A 16,504-nucleotide genomic window follows, 5' to 3' on the forward strand; every position below is an offset into this window, starting at 1 on the left:
ACAATACTTTTTAGATGAATTTGTCTGGAATCTTTGCCTATGCTTTTCCTCCTGTTCGACTGATCCCGTATTTTTTGCAGCGTGAATCTTTCTGGATTCACTATGCTGTGCATTATTCTGCCGTCTAGTGGTTGGCTCCGGAATCGTAGTATATTTACTTATTTTTTTTTTCGTAGCCCAGAAAGGCAGTAATGCATTACATTGAAAGAACGAAAGATCACAGGAAAACAAAGCAGTTCTTTGTGTCCTTCGCAAGCAGTTTCCTGGGAAGACCATTTACAAAAGGCACCATCGCAAGATGGATCGCACAAACTATCCAATTCTGCCACAAGCAGGCAGGCCAAGAGCTACTAGGAGGGGCACAAGCCCACTCTACCAGGAAAAACTAAGCAACAATAGCCTTCCTGGCAAACACACACATCCAAGACATCTGCCTGGCAGCAAGATGTGCTTCAGTGCACACGTTCACTAAGCACTACTGCGTGGATATACAGATGAACAAACAAGGAAGAACAAGTAGGACAAAGGGTGCTTCAACATATATTCAACAACCAACGTTCATATTCCACCCAGCCGCCGCAAACCTAGCAAACCGCTACAAAGTCTATGCACAGCATAGTGAATCCAGAAAGATTCACTCTGCAAAACGAATAGTTTCTTACCTGTCGGTGTAGTTTTGCAGCTTGAAGACTTTCTGGATTCACTAGCGAACCCACCCACCTCGGCCTGAAGATGAGACCGGAGGAAAAAGACAAAAAAAGAAATATAGATTTAGAATCTTTAAGAGACAAAATTATAGTTCCTTTAAATGGGAAAAGGACTTGAGAGGAATGGAAAAGGATAAACAAAGATGGCACAAAAACAAGAAAAAAAAGAATCCGAAGATGGCTCCCAAAGGTGGGAGCTTCCGGGGGAAGCATGCCGACGTCACAGGAAGGACACCAAATGGTGGGACGTCGACGCCCACCTGGACTATGAAAAAAATAAAATAAATACTACGATTCCGGACCCAACCACTAGACCGCTGAATAATGCACAGCATAGTGAATTCAGAAAGTCTTCAAGCTGCAAAACTACACCGACAGGTAAGAAACTATTTGTTTTCATGAAGCTGAGACAAACATCCCCCACTCTTATCCTGGTGACTCCAGCACAGGCCAGACAACTATGGTTTTGCAGCATGAATCCTTTTCTGGATTCACATGCTGGGCACTACTCCGCCATCTAGTGGTCAAGTCCGGAATCTTGTTGTTAGTCTTTCTCTCTTTTCTTTGGAGTAGTCTGTTTTTAAAAAAAAAAAAAAAATTTATTAGTCCTTATTGTGCAACATTAAAAGTAAGGAGTTTTCGGGGCCCCTTTTCTCTCTGTCCTTTACCTTCACTGCCATGGTGCTGGGTCTAGGCAGTACCCCTCAAGCTTTAAAGAAAAAAGGATCCCCTTCCATTTACTTTGGAGAAGGTTTTTCTGAGGGGGTTGAGCTAACCATCTTGGTTACTCTTACAGGCATTCGCCTGATTTTACCTTGCTAACAAATAATCATTGGACTTAAGAAAAGATGAAGACCAGTTAACTCTACTAAGACCTTGCAGAGAAGATTCTCTGTATTTATCCCATATATTTTTCCCATATCTCCCAAAATGTATACTTCTTAGAGGGTAATTTCTTTTTTTTATCCAAATTATAGATTTTTAAAACTGAGATCAGCCATTCTCTATGAAGCGGGGGGGGGGGTTGGACTTATCCATTTCACACACACCTCTCTCCTGGCCAATAATATCAATAAGAATACCAGATTTTCCTGAGATTTGGTTCGTTTTTCTAACACATTTGATCCCATCACCCCAAAGATAACTAAGTCAATACTTACATTTAGATGTCTTCCCAATACCTCCTCTAGTGTCTTACCCACATCATTCCAGAAACCATCGAGATGGGGGCACTGCCGGAACATGTGTAGGTCGTCAGCCTTTTGTAGTCCGCATTTCAGGCAGCTCTTCACTGTGGACCCTTTAAATTTGGACAACTTTTTCGGCGTCCAGTACGCTCTATGAGTGGTAAATAAATGATTTCTCTTTAAAGCACCAGATGTTACAATTGACCAGCATTTGCTCATTGATACTTGCCATAGGTTGTTTATATCCAGCGTCGGCAGTTCATTCCCCCATATTCTCTCTGGAATCCGGAATTCCTCCTCCCCCGCTGAGATTAAGGCCCAATACCAATAGAAGATTTCTTTCTGAAAGAGGTCTTTTTCCAGACACTTAGATAGTGAAGCATTTGTTGTTTGAGATAAAGTCTCCCAATCCAATATTTTGTTCTGAAACAGAAGTTTCCCCCACTCTACTATTCCTGCTGTTTTTAACAGGAGTGCAAGTTTTTCTCTGAGGCACTCCGGGGTACCCGGCGAATCCCATATCGGGGCCAAGTCACTGAAATAGGGGATATCCAAAGTAGATCTTATACAATACCACGATTTAGCGGCTGACTTTAACATCTTCAGCTTCACTTTTTTGAAGTATTTCGGGTGATTGAATTTATATAAAAAATGGCTAGTTCTTTTGGTCATTGCCTGGAGATACAGATCTTTGGAGTAGTCTTAGCCATTTGATGTTATATCTATCCTACTATAATATCAGACGTGCGCTCTGGAAGCCTCTGTGTGTGGTCGCCATACTCAGGTTCTTGTCTTTGCAGTTGGATCTCGAAGCACCAGCGGAAGTGCTGAAGGCACCAAGAGAAGTTTCAACGTATACTGAAGGATTGTTAAATAAAAAGAGAAGAAAGGATGATAACTGAAAGTGAGAACACCAAAACTCAGAAGAACACTGAGCAAGTGATGGAATTGCAACAGTGAAGGCAGCCGACTGCCCAAGTTTTCGACCACTTAGACAGTAAATGCACAGAAGGGGAGAGAGAATTGCCCATGGAAATGGAACATACCTCCTTTATGTTCTGCCCTGAGTGCCACTGAAAATTCACTCAGAAGACCAACCACAAGGTCTGCAATATCTGCCTGCTGATGGACCACGACACTAAGACCTGTGAAGCGTGCTCCGAATTCAGGCCTAAGACCCTGAGAGTAAGCAAACAAAAAGGGGAGAACATTAATCAAGTAGATACAAAAAAAGGGGGCTCGTCACTGAGGGACCTCAGATGGTCAAGTGAGAAAGAGGACAATATTGAGAAGTGGCACAGGCACAAGGCTCAGATGCAGTAGAGGAGGTCAGTGAAACCAACACTAAGCAGCTGACAAGTAAACCCGAGGAGGGGGGCCTTGAAAGCAGAGCTAGGTAATGTCAAAAAACAGTCTGGGGCCAAGTTGAAGATTTTGTACTTGAAGCGGTATACGACTACTTCGGCGACAAAGCACTTGGCAACCAAAGGAAATTCAAGATAAAATTAACATGATGGGCCCCAGAAGTAAAGCACCCATGGTGGTCTCCCCTTGAATAAACCTTCAACGTCAAAAGGCTACTGAGAAGGAAAGGGCAAAGGTGTCGGGCAGAGCATCAGATTTGAAGAGAAGGTTCTATACACTAAGGAATTTAAGGTGGAAAAAACAAATGAGGTCGCCTTCCACTCACAGTCTTAAACACCAACATTAGACCTAATTTGTAATGGCAACATTTGTATTACTTCATGAGTGGGATTGAAAGTTTATTTTCTTCCTCAACAACAACCCTTCACTTTCTTGGGAGTATTGTCTCTACTCATAATCGCCATAGTAAAGAACTAGCCTACGAATCAACAGTCACTGAGTTCAAGAAAAATACCCCATACTTTAACAAGTGTATATAAATGTGTGAAAGAGTGAAAAATGTGAGAAGACGAGGTAGCACCTTACATGCGCACCACCAAAGGGGACTTCCTGGTTAAATATCACCAGTTATGCCTACGTTTATCATCATAGGTTGCTACCTCGTGAAAAACAAAACAAAAATAATTTGTGTCCAGAATACCAGTGAGACAGGTGAACATATGTGTAAAAATCGGACAATTTAACCCCATGTAATTATAATTGAGATAAGCCCCACAGTAAACCACTTTATTCTGAACTCGTGGGCTTATTCAAAATAAAAACATACTGCATGTTTGCAGACCAAGTAAAGTTGGGCCGACATGTTTAATTGCCTGTCAATTGTAGTGGCAATTTCTTCAGGGAACGAGGACTTCGTCCACCTTATCTGGACCCTTATTGTAAACACCCAGTGACTGTTCAAACAAAAGGAGGTTCGTTAAAAGCACATCCAGCCAGTACAGAATTCTAATCAATGCATTCAAACTGTTTAAATTTATCGCCAGGCATATATATTCTTTATATTTACCTGGTAGTAGCCAAAGCCCCTCGTACCAGCTAGCCACCTTGTCACACAGGAGCTATAAAACCTTAATAGCCCCGTTTCATAAAAAAGACACTTATGTTGTCCTTAGTTCTGCAAGGAAAAAACATATTCATATTCATTAGGGACAATCTCCTCAACAAGTATTGACTAGAGGCAAATGCAAATGAACGTGAACTGTTAGGATCACTTAATGACCCCATTCAAGTTTGTTCGCCACCTTTACATCATACCCACGTAGTCATGTCAAAATTTAGCCAGACAACCATAGTAGCCTCATTTACCCGCAAAGCGGAAAACCGCTTTCACCTTATGTCCAAACAGCACGACATGTAGCTTTCAGGTTTTCAGCTACGACTGGTAAATCCAGTTTGAGTTTCTAACATTTATATCTCCCAGCATTACAAAAGACCTTGGGAACACACACACTCCTTTTTTTACTATCCCAATCCATTAAGGGCATTCAGTATTTCACCTTAACCCTTTGTTTAAACTGCAACGAACTTACAGCGTCTTATCATTCACACAGGCGAGCCTTGTCTCATTCCAGCATCATGTCCAAATGCGGTCTCCTCATATAAGAACCTGCAAAAAATCCCTGGGAAACGCCGTGTTTCCAGGTCACGTGATGTTGAGGCAATGCTGGGTTGGTACACAGGTGGTGCTGCGCTGGTGCTGAGTTGGTTCTGCAAAGGTGGTAGGGCACCGATGAAGAGGTGGTGCTGAGATGGTGCTTTGCAGATGGTGAGGTTGTGCTGCGCTTATGATGAGGTGGTGTTGCGCTGATGCTGAGGTGATACTGAGGTGGTACTCTGGTGGTACACTGATGCTAAGGTAGTAGTGTGCTCGTAGTGAGGTGGTACTGCATTGGTGCAGAGGTGGTGCGCTGGTGCTGAGGTGGTGCTGAGGTTGTGCTGTGCTGGTGCTGAGTTAGTGGTGTACTGAGGCTGAGTGATGCTGAGGTGCTGCTGTGCTGGTGTTGTGGTGGTGCTCAGGTGCTGCTTAGGTGGTGGTGCTGCTGAAGTGGTGTTGAGTGACGCTTACTGGAGCTGAAGAGGTGCTGCACTGATGCTTAGGTGATGTTGCACTGTCTACTTGCAGGAAATATTGTTAAGGTACCTCACATAACATTCTGCATTTGGAGAGCATCCCTTGGTATTATTTTTTATTTTACTAAGGATTGAAACCTAAAAGAAAGCATGAAAACTCTCTCTTCTCAGGTATTGTTAATTTTCATTACGTTTACTCAAAGCAACATGCAAAGATGATACAAGAGATTCGATTTTCGGAATTGCACAAACTCCTTCAGATGGGAATGGCGAAAAGAGGATTGTTACTGAGCTTTATTAATAATTGTAGATCTTGACCTCTAGCGAGATTGCTCAACCTTGTGCAAGTTATCCTTTTGGAGAACTAAAATGAAATTGTTCATTCAGCAGTGACCATGATCAACTGGACCTCCACAACAGCTTTGTTACTTGTGGCCACCATTTAGTCTTTAATCCATAATTGTATTATCACATGTTAGATTCCTGTTTATTATTACTGGGATTCTTTATAACACCCTTCTTTAAAAATGGGCACTTCTTGTATAAAAACCTTGTTGTATTCTTTTTCCATTTTAATGTGTGCTAACAGTATTACATTTGTTTTCACTTCATACGAGGTATGAATGGTAATAATATAGCTGAGGCCATAGCCACTACCCTTTCCAGAGAGCCTGTTTTGAGTGACTTTGAGTTCGAAGTGCTCAAAGGTCATTTTGGAATCATTCAGATAGTTTGTTGGTCTGTCTGTGGCGGAAACAAGAGCTGAAAAATGTACTAGAGTGACTGTTCCAGTTAGACAGCTTGATGAAAGTTGAGGATTTGGAATTTGATGTTAATCCACACAGTTAAGAAATCAAATTGAGATTGTAGTGACATTAAAATACAGCATTCAGTAAGTACTTCATCTATCAGATTTGTTGATTATTGACCTTCTGCTTTTAGAGGGTTAGTTCAAATCAAATTGATGTGCTGAAAATTAGTTATGCAATATAAAGATAAATATCAGCTTTTGTTTTTTATCTTGTTCTAGGGCTTCTAATTTACTTGCTTTATTTTGTAGTTCCAGTGAGAAAAGAGACACTTCATTCCAGTTTGATGGCAGTGGATATTCTATAGTAGAGAAGATCCTGCGACCTGAAACCACATATATAGAAATGCATTTCAGCACCCTCTCGCAGAATGGACTTCTCCTGTATTTAGCTTCCGATGGAATGGTAAGTATTTCTGACCCAGTAATTAATTTATCCTTTTGATGCACTAGTGTCAAACATGAAGTTTTATATTAGTTTTGTTAGTGTGAGAATTTAAAATTAATGTTTGCATGATGTTGACATACATGAATTACACTTGCATCAAGATATGCATATTAAATGACAAGTAACACAATATAACCAAATATTGGCATATCGCATAAAAACAGCTTCCTACACCCTATACCAAGAGTTGTTGAATTGATTGACTGATTGTGGACAGCCACATTTCTAAGTACTTTCAATTTGACATCAGGGTAGTGGCAGATTGGCATGACACCTGGAGCAAAAGAAAAGACAGCATTCTTTTGACCCCAGATGGCCATTTCTTGTTCACTGTTATGCCATTTAGGTTAAGGAATGTCCTTGCCACCTTCCAAAGGTTGGTGAAGAAAGTCCTTGCTGGGTTGGAAACATTTAGTGAAGCATAGTCCTGCAACCGAGTGCCACCCTGTGGCGGTAGGGGTCCTGGGAGGATTAGGGATTGTGTAAGGAAGTCTAAAAAAGGGTTAAATAAACAAGCAGGGATTCATATGCAGGTTAATGAAGTAACTACTGTGGTGTCCTGCACCACTTAAATGTAATTAACCGGTAAATAAATTATTGCTCGTTTATTTAAATTGCTTTAGACTTCCTTATACAATAACTCATCCTTCCAGGGCCCCTTACCGCCACAGTGCAGACCTCGGTCACACCACAGACCATACTTTGTGGCCCTTGGTCAAAAGTTTACAAGTACCCATGCTAAGGAGGGATGACGGTAAAAAAAATAAACCTTCCCAATATATTTTCACAACAATATTGCTCTCTCCTAATGGCAAAAAAATGGAGTAAATATGCAATTAGGAGTGAACAATCTACCATTTCTATTTAAATTTTCAATGTAAGGTCATAGTTTTTTGTAGATCCACAACTATGCCGAAATCAACAAAAATCAAAGGTGTAAGTTAAGTTTCAGATTCATAGAATTCCACATATGTTAGAAAATCAGGACTTCTCTGTTTAAGTTCTGCAAACTTGTAGTAGTATTGTGCTAATTAGATCTCTTGCTACAAAAGAGACCATTTTGTAAAGCTGCATTTGTATTATATCCAATATTGCATTATATATACATAAATTGAATTTATATTTTTCTCTTTTGTTTTTATTCATAAAAGTACTTTTCTTTCTTGCAGAGAGATTTCTTATCATTTGAATTGGTAGATGGGAGAGTTAGGTTGACTATTGATCTCGGCTCTGGACCACTTGTAATGTCTACAGAGAAAAGATACAACGATGGAGCTTGGTATATGCTGTCCTATGGTCGAAACAAGAAAAAAGGTGTGTCTGGACTGAATGGAATTGAAAGGATTCCAAGTATTTAGTATACTTTGTAATCACTTCATAATTGTTAAAAGTCCTCTTTAAAGTAGTAGTCAGTGTTCTAAGAGATTGGCACATTGGTGCATTATCTGATAAGGTGAGACTTACTCCTAGGCCTAGTCAGACGTATATACATTTTTGGGGGGTAGCATCCAGTGGCTACAAAAAAGAAAAAAAAGGCACATGGAGTAGGGAGTGGAATCCACCTGGCAGTTTAATAAAAATAATAATTGTAACATTTTGGGACTTTTTTTTACAAACACATTTTATCTCTTGGAACTCTTTTATGTTACAGTACCCTAAATTCAATTTGGCACATGTAGTGAGAAACTCTGCATGCTGTACTGGGAATATTGGGTCAAATGTGGGTAGAATTGTAAAGGTGTGTCTTGAGGTTTCTACTTTAGAAATGTTCAGATAGTTTGTAAAGGATGGTGTGTCTTAAGATACCGCAGTAGAGTAACTTGCTGTAAACTGGATACCGTTTTTATAAAATGTATTAAGGATCTAGAGGTGAAAAAAGGTGACGCATGGTAATTGTAATTCACCATATATCGGTTTTAGTATGGCCTTTGCAGCTAAGATATGCTTTTCTTCTCCCCAAGGATACCTAGTTGTTATGGATGCATTTAACTCCAGGCAGAATGAGACCATGCGCGGTGAATCACCTGGCAATGCTGCAGACCTTAATCGCTCTCCTAAGGACCCAATTTACATTGGTGGACTCCCACGGTCAAGGACTGTCAGGTAATATATTTGAAGAGGAATCAGCAATCTCTGAATAACTATAGCAAAACATTGCATTTGCGCCCAGTGGAAAAAAAACATGTGACCTAGACATGCTAGTCTGCAAATTATCATAAGCCTGACACCCCTCTGTCATCAATGTTGGTTGGTTGTACTTTGGGTAGTAGATAGTCTGAAACAGAGTGTTGGAGCTAATGAAATGGATGATTCCGGGTGTGGCACATTTGTTTCTTGTTTTGCTATTATTTTCACAGTTTAAAATTTTTGTTCACTGGAATGATTTAATCTGATGACTGAATACAGACTGATATGATATAGCTTGTGTTTTTCAACCTGCTACAGCCGTTGTTTTGAAAAAGTATTACTGTGTAGTTTATGGCTATGTACGAGACGAGCTGAAAAAGAGGAAAATCGTATTGGTCTCATTTAGGTGCTGGGGCTAAAGTGAAACAACCAAGGTGATGGATATATAGTACTTTTATTAATCTTAGCCATTGGCAATCGCTCGGGCAGCACAATTTTCATCCACCATGCCACTCTAGACAAAGGTGTGCTTCTGCCTCATGCAAATCAGTGCAAGCCCTGTCCTTTATGGAAACAGTCCACCCCGAACTGAGAAGGGAACCGCACGCAATCCCAGACTGGTTTTTCCATACTTGGGGCTCGTCAGTAGGATGTAGCTCAACTTCTAGGGCACAGGGAGCCCAAGACCCATGTCAGGGCATAAACATCTCCCTTAGGGCATCTGATGCAGCAAAAACAAGGATAAACCGAGAGAAAAAACTTTGAATTAGGCGATCAACACATTTTTGCTCCTGATATAAACATTTTGCAATATAATTGTGGGAAAATGAGTCAAAAAGGTCTTTGCTCCCGACATTACCGCTATATACTATATCCAGTGAATTAGTTTAGAGTTGATCACTCAGATCAAAGTAGCACATTTCCTATTCGGTGCTAGTTCGAAAACAAGTGCGCAAATCATTTGTGCCACTTGGAAGACTAGTGTGACTCCTCAGTGCGAAAAATTCCCTGGTACAAAAACTGCTCAGAACTAATAATATTGTAGTAGGTACTCACTGAGATTTGGCATCATAATTAGCAATTATGGCACCAAGGCACAAATAGCTTTTACACATGTTGTTATTATGCCTGTTGTTAGCAAATTTGCAGCTTTTAGTATTTATTTTTAATTTAAAAATAAGTTAACGCTGAGTGCTAGACCAGATCAAGTACAATTCAACCAACTGGCGCTAGTACTAAAATAGGAGCAGAACCTTTGCTCCTGGTCTTGCAAACACCCACAGATACAATCCACAATCACTGCAATATCCCCATTCTTGCATACCATAAATGTAAAGCAGTTATCATTTGGCCCTCAGGAGCCCATTACAAACGGTCCATAATGCTCTAAGGAGCCGGTAACAGGAGTTACCAGCTCCATTGGGAAGCATAAGGTATGCGGGTGCACCTCAGGCCCAGAGGTTTAATTTCAGCCAGCCATATTGCCTGCAGAGAGCTGTCAACATGTCCTGATTACAATTCTTCTGAAAACGGTGAACAAATTGTGTGATTCCGTGCGCAAACCCAGAGTCTCACGTTATTCCTCATTATCTTCTAACAGAGGTATTTACCCACTTCCTTTGAAATTATCAATGCCCATGGTATCAGTAATGTGGCAGGGGATAATGGGGTTCGAATTAACAGGCCAGTTACTGGCCAACTTGACGTCAGCCCATTATTTTCATGCTACGGTCATCGTATACAGTTGTACATACTCAGAATTAAATTAAATATGAAGCATTCTAAATTAAATTAAATGGTAGGCATTGTTTTCTTAATCATATCTATGCAAGTACTGAATTAATGCAACCCTACGGGAAGTACTTTCTGAGCCCAGCGATGATTTTTAAATCTCATGTCACATTCGAAATTGTTAAGCAGATAATAAGGTAGAACAGGCATACTTATGTTGAAACATAAATTATTATATTTGTGACCGCATTGCACATCTGCGTTTGTTAATCCTAGAAGAATGTGCCAGGTTGGAAGTTAATGTGGTTGGATTGCTATGTACTATGTTTTCTTAACACCTTTGTGCGATTAGTATGCTCCTAGCTAGGGCAGTAAAGCCCTTCTGCTCATTATTTTACCATTTCCGAAGAGTGCATGAATCTCCGAACGATTTCATGGTTTTTTTTTTCTTTCAGAAAAGAGCTGAGCAGCAGGTCCTTTGTTGGGTGCATTAAGAGCTTGGAAATTGCACGGTCTAACTTTGACTTGTTAAGTAACTCCTACGGCGTAAGAAAGGGCTGCAAATTGGAGGTAGGAGTCACTTACATGCCATTAAGTGGGTTGATGTAAACGATTCATGAATTGTGCCATGAAAATAAAATTCATATTCCTTGTTTCATTTGATTCAGTAAGTGTGAAAATACTGTACTGCAAACTTTAAGATCTGTAAATTTTTCTGCGGCTTATAGTTTGATACACCTAATTTGGTAATAGAAACAGAATTAAGAGTTTAGAATGTTCTCTGGGAAAGTGTTCAAAGTACCTACATTTCTTTGCTGCACCACAATACCAGTTTTTTTTAAGGTTTTAATATTCGGGATAGTTAATGTCTTGTTCTCTGAGTTTTTTATGGTAGTGGTTGTTCTTGTGTAAAATTACAAGGAATCACTCTGCTAAGAAGGCCACATCATGCCATTTAAAGGTTGCAAGGATGTTAGTTTGCGTGCAGCTCTGTGCGTTGTTTAGTACATCTGGGCAATAGACAAATTAGGGAGAATTGTCTACAATGCAACAGAGATCACCACTTCGCGCTGTACTATCTTGCACACGTGCGAGAGTTCAGAGCCACGTAAACTGCATGGTATATGGTAGTCACTGAGACTCATAGAGAGTGGTGTGTAATGCAGTGATAATTGCCACTCTGCTTTAACAGTAAGTAGTTTTTATCTCAGCAGTGGCAGGCTGTCCACTGCCTCCGCACCCTCTAGCAATCCTCTGGCCACTAGTATAGTCAGTCAGTCTGCTGTAAGGCACATTGTTTGCCCCCTGTAGGATTGATCCCCCAGAATCAAACTGCATGGGCATTCATGTAGGTTCATCCCTCATGGCCTGAGCTTGTTTCCTCATTGCCCAGCTGGACAGTGGATGATTTGCTTGCATACTGCTGTGAGCCATGATCTGCAGCTCTTCTGAGCAAACTAAACAAGCAGGTACATTTCCCGGGAGCCTCCTTTGGTTTCCCCACTGCTAGCAGCAGTGCTCAGAGCAAGTTCTCAGATAGGATCAATTTAAAATGTCACTACTGAATAGTGCCTGTAGCTATAGTATTCAACTCTGGGCCATCGACCATCTCTTTGTGCACTGCCGAGTTTCAGTTTCATTTGCATGGACTAGGAATGCTGAGCACGAGAAATATGACATCATGGCCAGTCCATGTGCAAACAAGATGTGGCACATGTCCTGCTGAGTGAGATGACTTGCTGCCAACTTCAGTGGGTGCAGGCCTTTTATGTGGATATGTTGTCCTCTCTCAGAAGTAGTGTTTGCCCCAGGAATAATTTTACGTGGAGCTGTGCTTTGGTGCACATTCATGCATCTGCTCATTGGGGTCTGCAGGAGGCCAGCCCTGAGAGGCATAGCTTCTTCTGAGGTTCTCAAAGCACACATTGTAGTTGATCAATAATTCAGGGAGAACCGAATCAACATAGATTATGATGTATGTGTGATGGATGGTGAACCAAAGAAAGAAGTCTGTAGCAGGTATGATATGTAGAAAAAGTTCCTTTATTATTAGAATCTTTAAAAGGCCTCAGCCAACGCGTTTCCTCCCCAAGGGGACTTCGTCAGGGCTATTGAGTATTCCAAAAACAACGTGGTCAAGTAGATCGTGGGTGATCACCGTTGTAATAACAGTTGAAACTGTCCAAGCAAGTGCAGAAAGAGATATTCCCAGTAATCAATCCCCGTATCAAAAAGTAGCAGGTGAGTGGATCAAGGGCCTTGTATAAATGGCACAATCACTGCGTAGTAGTGTAAGTGTTTCGCCTGGACTGTAGATATAACGAAAATAAAGAGCACCCGAACACTACAGCCGGAGGTAGGAACTGCAATTAAGCAAGGAAGAGCGAGGGATATCAGTCCTTGTCACCACTTCAAAGAGGTCCTTCCCATAATAAGGGAATGTACTGGGTTCGGAATAACCGTTTTCAGAAAGCCAGCGATTCAAACATAGATTATGATAGCATGCAAACAAAGCTGCACATGCCACATGCATTATGTTAAGTTTCGTTACATTATGTTATGTTGATTTGTATAGCGCACTAATCACCCAAGGGAGGATCCAGGTGCTTGGGCAAGTTGTGCAGGTGTGTGGTCCGAAGGTGCTTATATGAAGTGCCAGGTCTTCAGCTTCTTGCGGAGCTCAAGAAGTGAGGAGGAAGCTCTGATGAGTTGAGTGAGGTTGTTCCATGTCTTGGGTGTGATGCAGGAGAGATACTGTGACTTCTGTAAGGCCCTAAAGAGTTGTAAATGAAGTCGTGCATACTTTACAATTTTTTTTGAAGCAGCAAATGCTAATCAGTTTTCAATGAGGTAAAATTATTGCATTTAAACCGTTACTACAGTTTCATCTTCACTCAGCTAATCTCCTGATACAATGATGTTTCACTTTAATGAAAAGTCATCAACCTAGCTAAACTTTGTGAACTGGTGCTGACTTTGAATGCCTCAGAAAATTTCTGTTTGTAAATATGCCCAAGTACTTCTTCCAGCAACAAAAAATGAACCCATTTGATCCAATCTCATTCTATATAAGCAGCAAGTTTAAAAGATATGAACACTGTATCTTTTTCATCTCCCTCAGGCTCATGTACAGAGACTCCTCTAGGAGACATTCCATTTCCAGAAGAGCTCACCAATCCCAAGCATTAGCAGACCCACGCTCCTCCTTCCAATGAGCCCATAACCTGAGCAAAGCGCACCCTGCACATTAGACGACCCAAGACACTTCATAGCATCCATCATTTGATTACATTTTCAAGTTTTTTCATAATACTTTTTTTTACTACCCAGCGAAAATGTTCTGCAACCATTTTCAATTACCAGAGCTTCCTTCCCTTGCAAAGAACCACCCTGCAGTTTCCTGAATCATCACCCACCCCATACACTTCTTACCACAGATCCCTCCTTCTCAGCAAACAGAACCCAACAACATTAGCACTCCCTACAACGACCCCTTCCTTTGCCAGAAAACATGCTTTCCCCTACCAGCAACCCTCAATACCAGAACCCCAATCACTCCTATACTTTCAGGTGAAGCATGCCTCCATCTCCTTCTACACATCTCTGAAAGAAGCACATAATTGTACTTCCCCAATAGGAGTACACCTTTTTAAGGTCTCTGTTTGGATTAGGGATCACCAGTTTGCATCTGTTTCCATTCCCTAAACAGCAGGACATTCACATTCGTTTTTTTTTGGTCAAATGACTGAATACAGGTAGAGGTGAATGATTTCTTTAATTGGGCTCTGTGTGCTGCTTCGAATTGATTTCTCTTAATATTGATCTGATCAAGGGGAATACAGTAATCCCTTCTGGATAACGGAAATGACATGATTACTATTTAAATTTGACACACCATTGATATTGTGATTTTGCTAAATTCTGTATAGAGTTTTAAAGGCAGGATTTTTTTGGGCGTACTCCTGGGGTTCTTCGTGACTCCCACAAAAATTGTAGCTTTGGTTCAAGCACAGCAGGTATTTGCGCTATATAAAACTTTATAAATAAATAAATAAAATACCAGGCAAAGTTCTGCCTTTTTTCAGATATTGGGCCCGCAGGACCAAGTTATATTGACAGTGTGGCATGCAAGAGTCCCATTTGTGGCTATGAGTAGAGATCTGTATCACGGTGCTTTTTGAATTAATTGATTTTTTCTGATGTGTATGAACTCTCATGTTTTGCTTGCATGTTTTCATCTGGGTAAGACTGTGTTTTAAGAAAGTGTTGAAATACTAATAAAGCGTTAATTCTACTGATTAATAGGCATGAAGCTAAATTGCACAATTGCTCTCCTTGTGTATTAGGAAATTATTATTCTCAGAGTACCAATTAGACATGTCTGTAGTTTTCACTTAATATTTATTCATTTGATCATCACAACAGCCTATCCATAGCATTACTGTTCTGAGTAATGGCTACATTGAACTACCACCCATTTCCCTGCCTTCAAAGTTTGAGATCATGGCCACCTTTTCCACGAATAATGATACTGGCATAATCCTGGCTGGCCTCAGCAAGGGAGTGAAAAAGCGTAACCGCAGACAGGCACATGTGGTAAGTATTTATTGTACTGAAACAAACAAAGGGTCATTCCTGACCTGGAAAGCACTTGTTCCGTCCCTGACCCTTTTTTCCCAGTACCTTTTCCATCCTTTTACCTAATTCCCATCCCATAAAATGTGTTTTATTGCACATGTACATGTTGCTCTGTATCCTCTATTGCAACCTTTTCATATACATGGACCTGTAATATGCACTCGTCCAATCGTTTTTTAAATTAATGTGTAAATGCTATGCTACCTTTCCAGGCTAGTTTAGAAGTAGAAAAAATCCTGATATAAGAAAAAAATTCAAAAAATGAACAAAAGAAAGTGAAACATCTGGGGTTCACAACAGGTTTTGTTTGGTATAATAACATAGAAATGAACAGATGTGCTCTAAGTTTAAAGTGGATTATCTATGTTTTTCACATCAACATTACTGTGTGCTACACCAGGAAAAACGCTCAGTGCATGCTAACCTTTAATGCAATTCATGATACGTCTTGCTAATGGTGAATGTTTGTACAGCTAAAAAAATTATGTCGCAAAGTACGAGCTATTGATTTGCAATAAATCATTTACATTACAAATACAAACTTGATGCCATCATATGTTAGCGTAAACTAGTTTATAACTGCCAAGCTCTGTGAATAGAGAAAGCCACATTTTTGTAAAGCCTAGCAACATTTGATTCCTGTACTAAATTTGAATTTCGGTGAACGCCTTACTATATAACATTGGATCGCAATAATTTGACCCTAAGTTTTTGTTTCATTTTTAAAGATATCATTAAGACAATATCAAACTTCATTATGGTAGGCACCAAGATGCTAGTACATTTCTTTACATAGGGCATGTTTCCATCATCGCCATATAACCATTGTCTGAACTTTGAAATCATGTGTTATGTCAGATGGAATTGAATTGGAAGGTTGCGATTGTCTCTCCACAGCCATCTTTTTCTATCATGTTGGTGGCTGGGAACTTGGAAGTGCATATTAACCCTGGCACAGGTATGAGGAAAGCTGTCCTTAAATCGGCCACAGGAGTATACAGCGACGGACAACAGCATTCAATCATCGTGATTCGCAACAAGAGGTATACCTTAACGTTAACACCATCATTGTAAAGGTTGTGAGAGAGGTGTGGCGCCGCGGCCAGGGTGACTGACTCCGGAATCTGGGGATCACGGTTCGATCCCCAGGGCCGGCGGCAGATTAGCCCAGCACCATGTGACTCTGGGCAATAGCTTGCTTAATCTTCCCGACGGCCCCCAGCGCCTAGAGACCCTTACGGGTGATTGTGCGCTTTACAAATGTGGATTATTATTATTATTATTGATGCTAACTCAGCAGTTTCTATGGGTGGACTGGGAAACACACAATATTTTCTGCTTCACTGAGTTGTAATAGCTACTT

General features: G+C 40.6%; 1 protein-coding gene across 1 annotated transcript in view; it reads left to right on the forward strand.

Moving 5' to 3' along the window:
• The window catches only part of LOC147669098 (laminin subunit alpha-1-like), a 213,595-nt gene that overhangs the window by 143,181 nt on the left and 53,910 nt on the right, over positions 1-16,504 (forward strand). The window contains exons 20-25 of the mRNA XM_086948228.1: positions 6,450-6,603; positions 7,815-7,959; positions 8,607-8,748; positions 10,959-11,073; positions 14,929-15,099; positions 16,039-16,184. Coding sequence (XP_086804354.1) covers positions 6,450-6,603; positions 7,815-7,959; positions 8,607-8,748; positions 10,959-11,073; positions 14,929-15,099; positions 16,039-16,184 — 873 coding nt within the window. The remainder of the gene's footprint in view (positions 1-6,449; positions 6,604-7,814; positions 7,960-8,606; positions 8,749-10,958; positions 11,074-14,928; positions 15,100-16,038; positions 16,185-16,504) is intronic.

Source organism: Lissotriton vulgaris, unplaced genomic scaffold (genome assembly GCF_964263255.1).
Source record: "Lissotriton vulgaris unplaced genomic scaffold, aLisVul1.2 SCAFFOLD_789, whole genome shotgun sequence".
NCBI classification, from domain to species: domain Eukaryota; kingdom Metazoa; phylum Chordata; class Amphibia; order Caudata; family Salamandridae; genus Lissotriton; species Lissotriton vulgaris.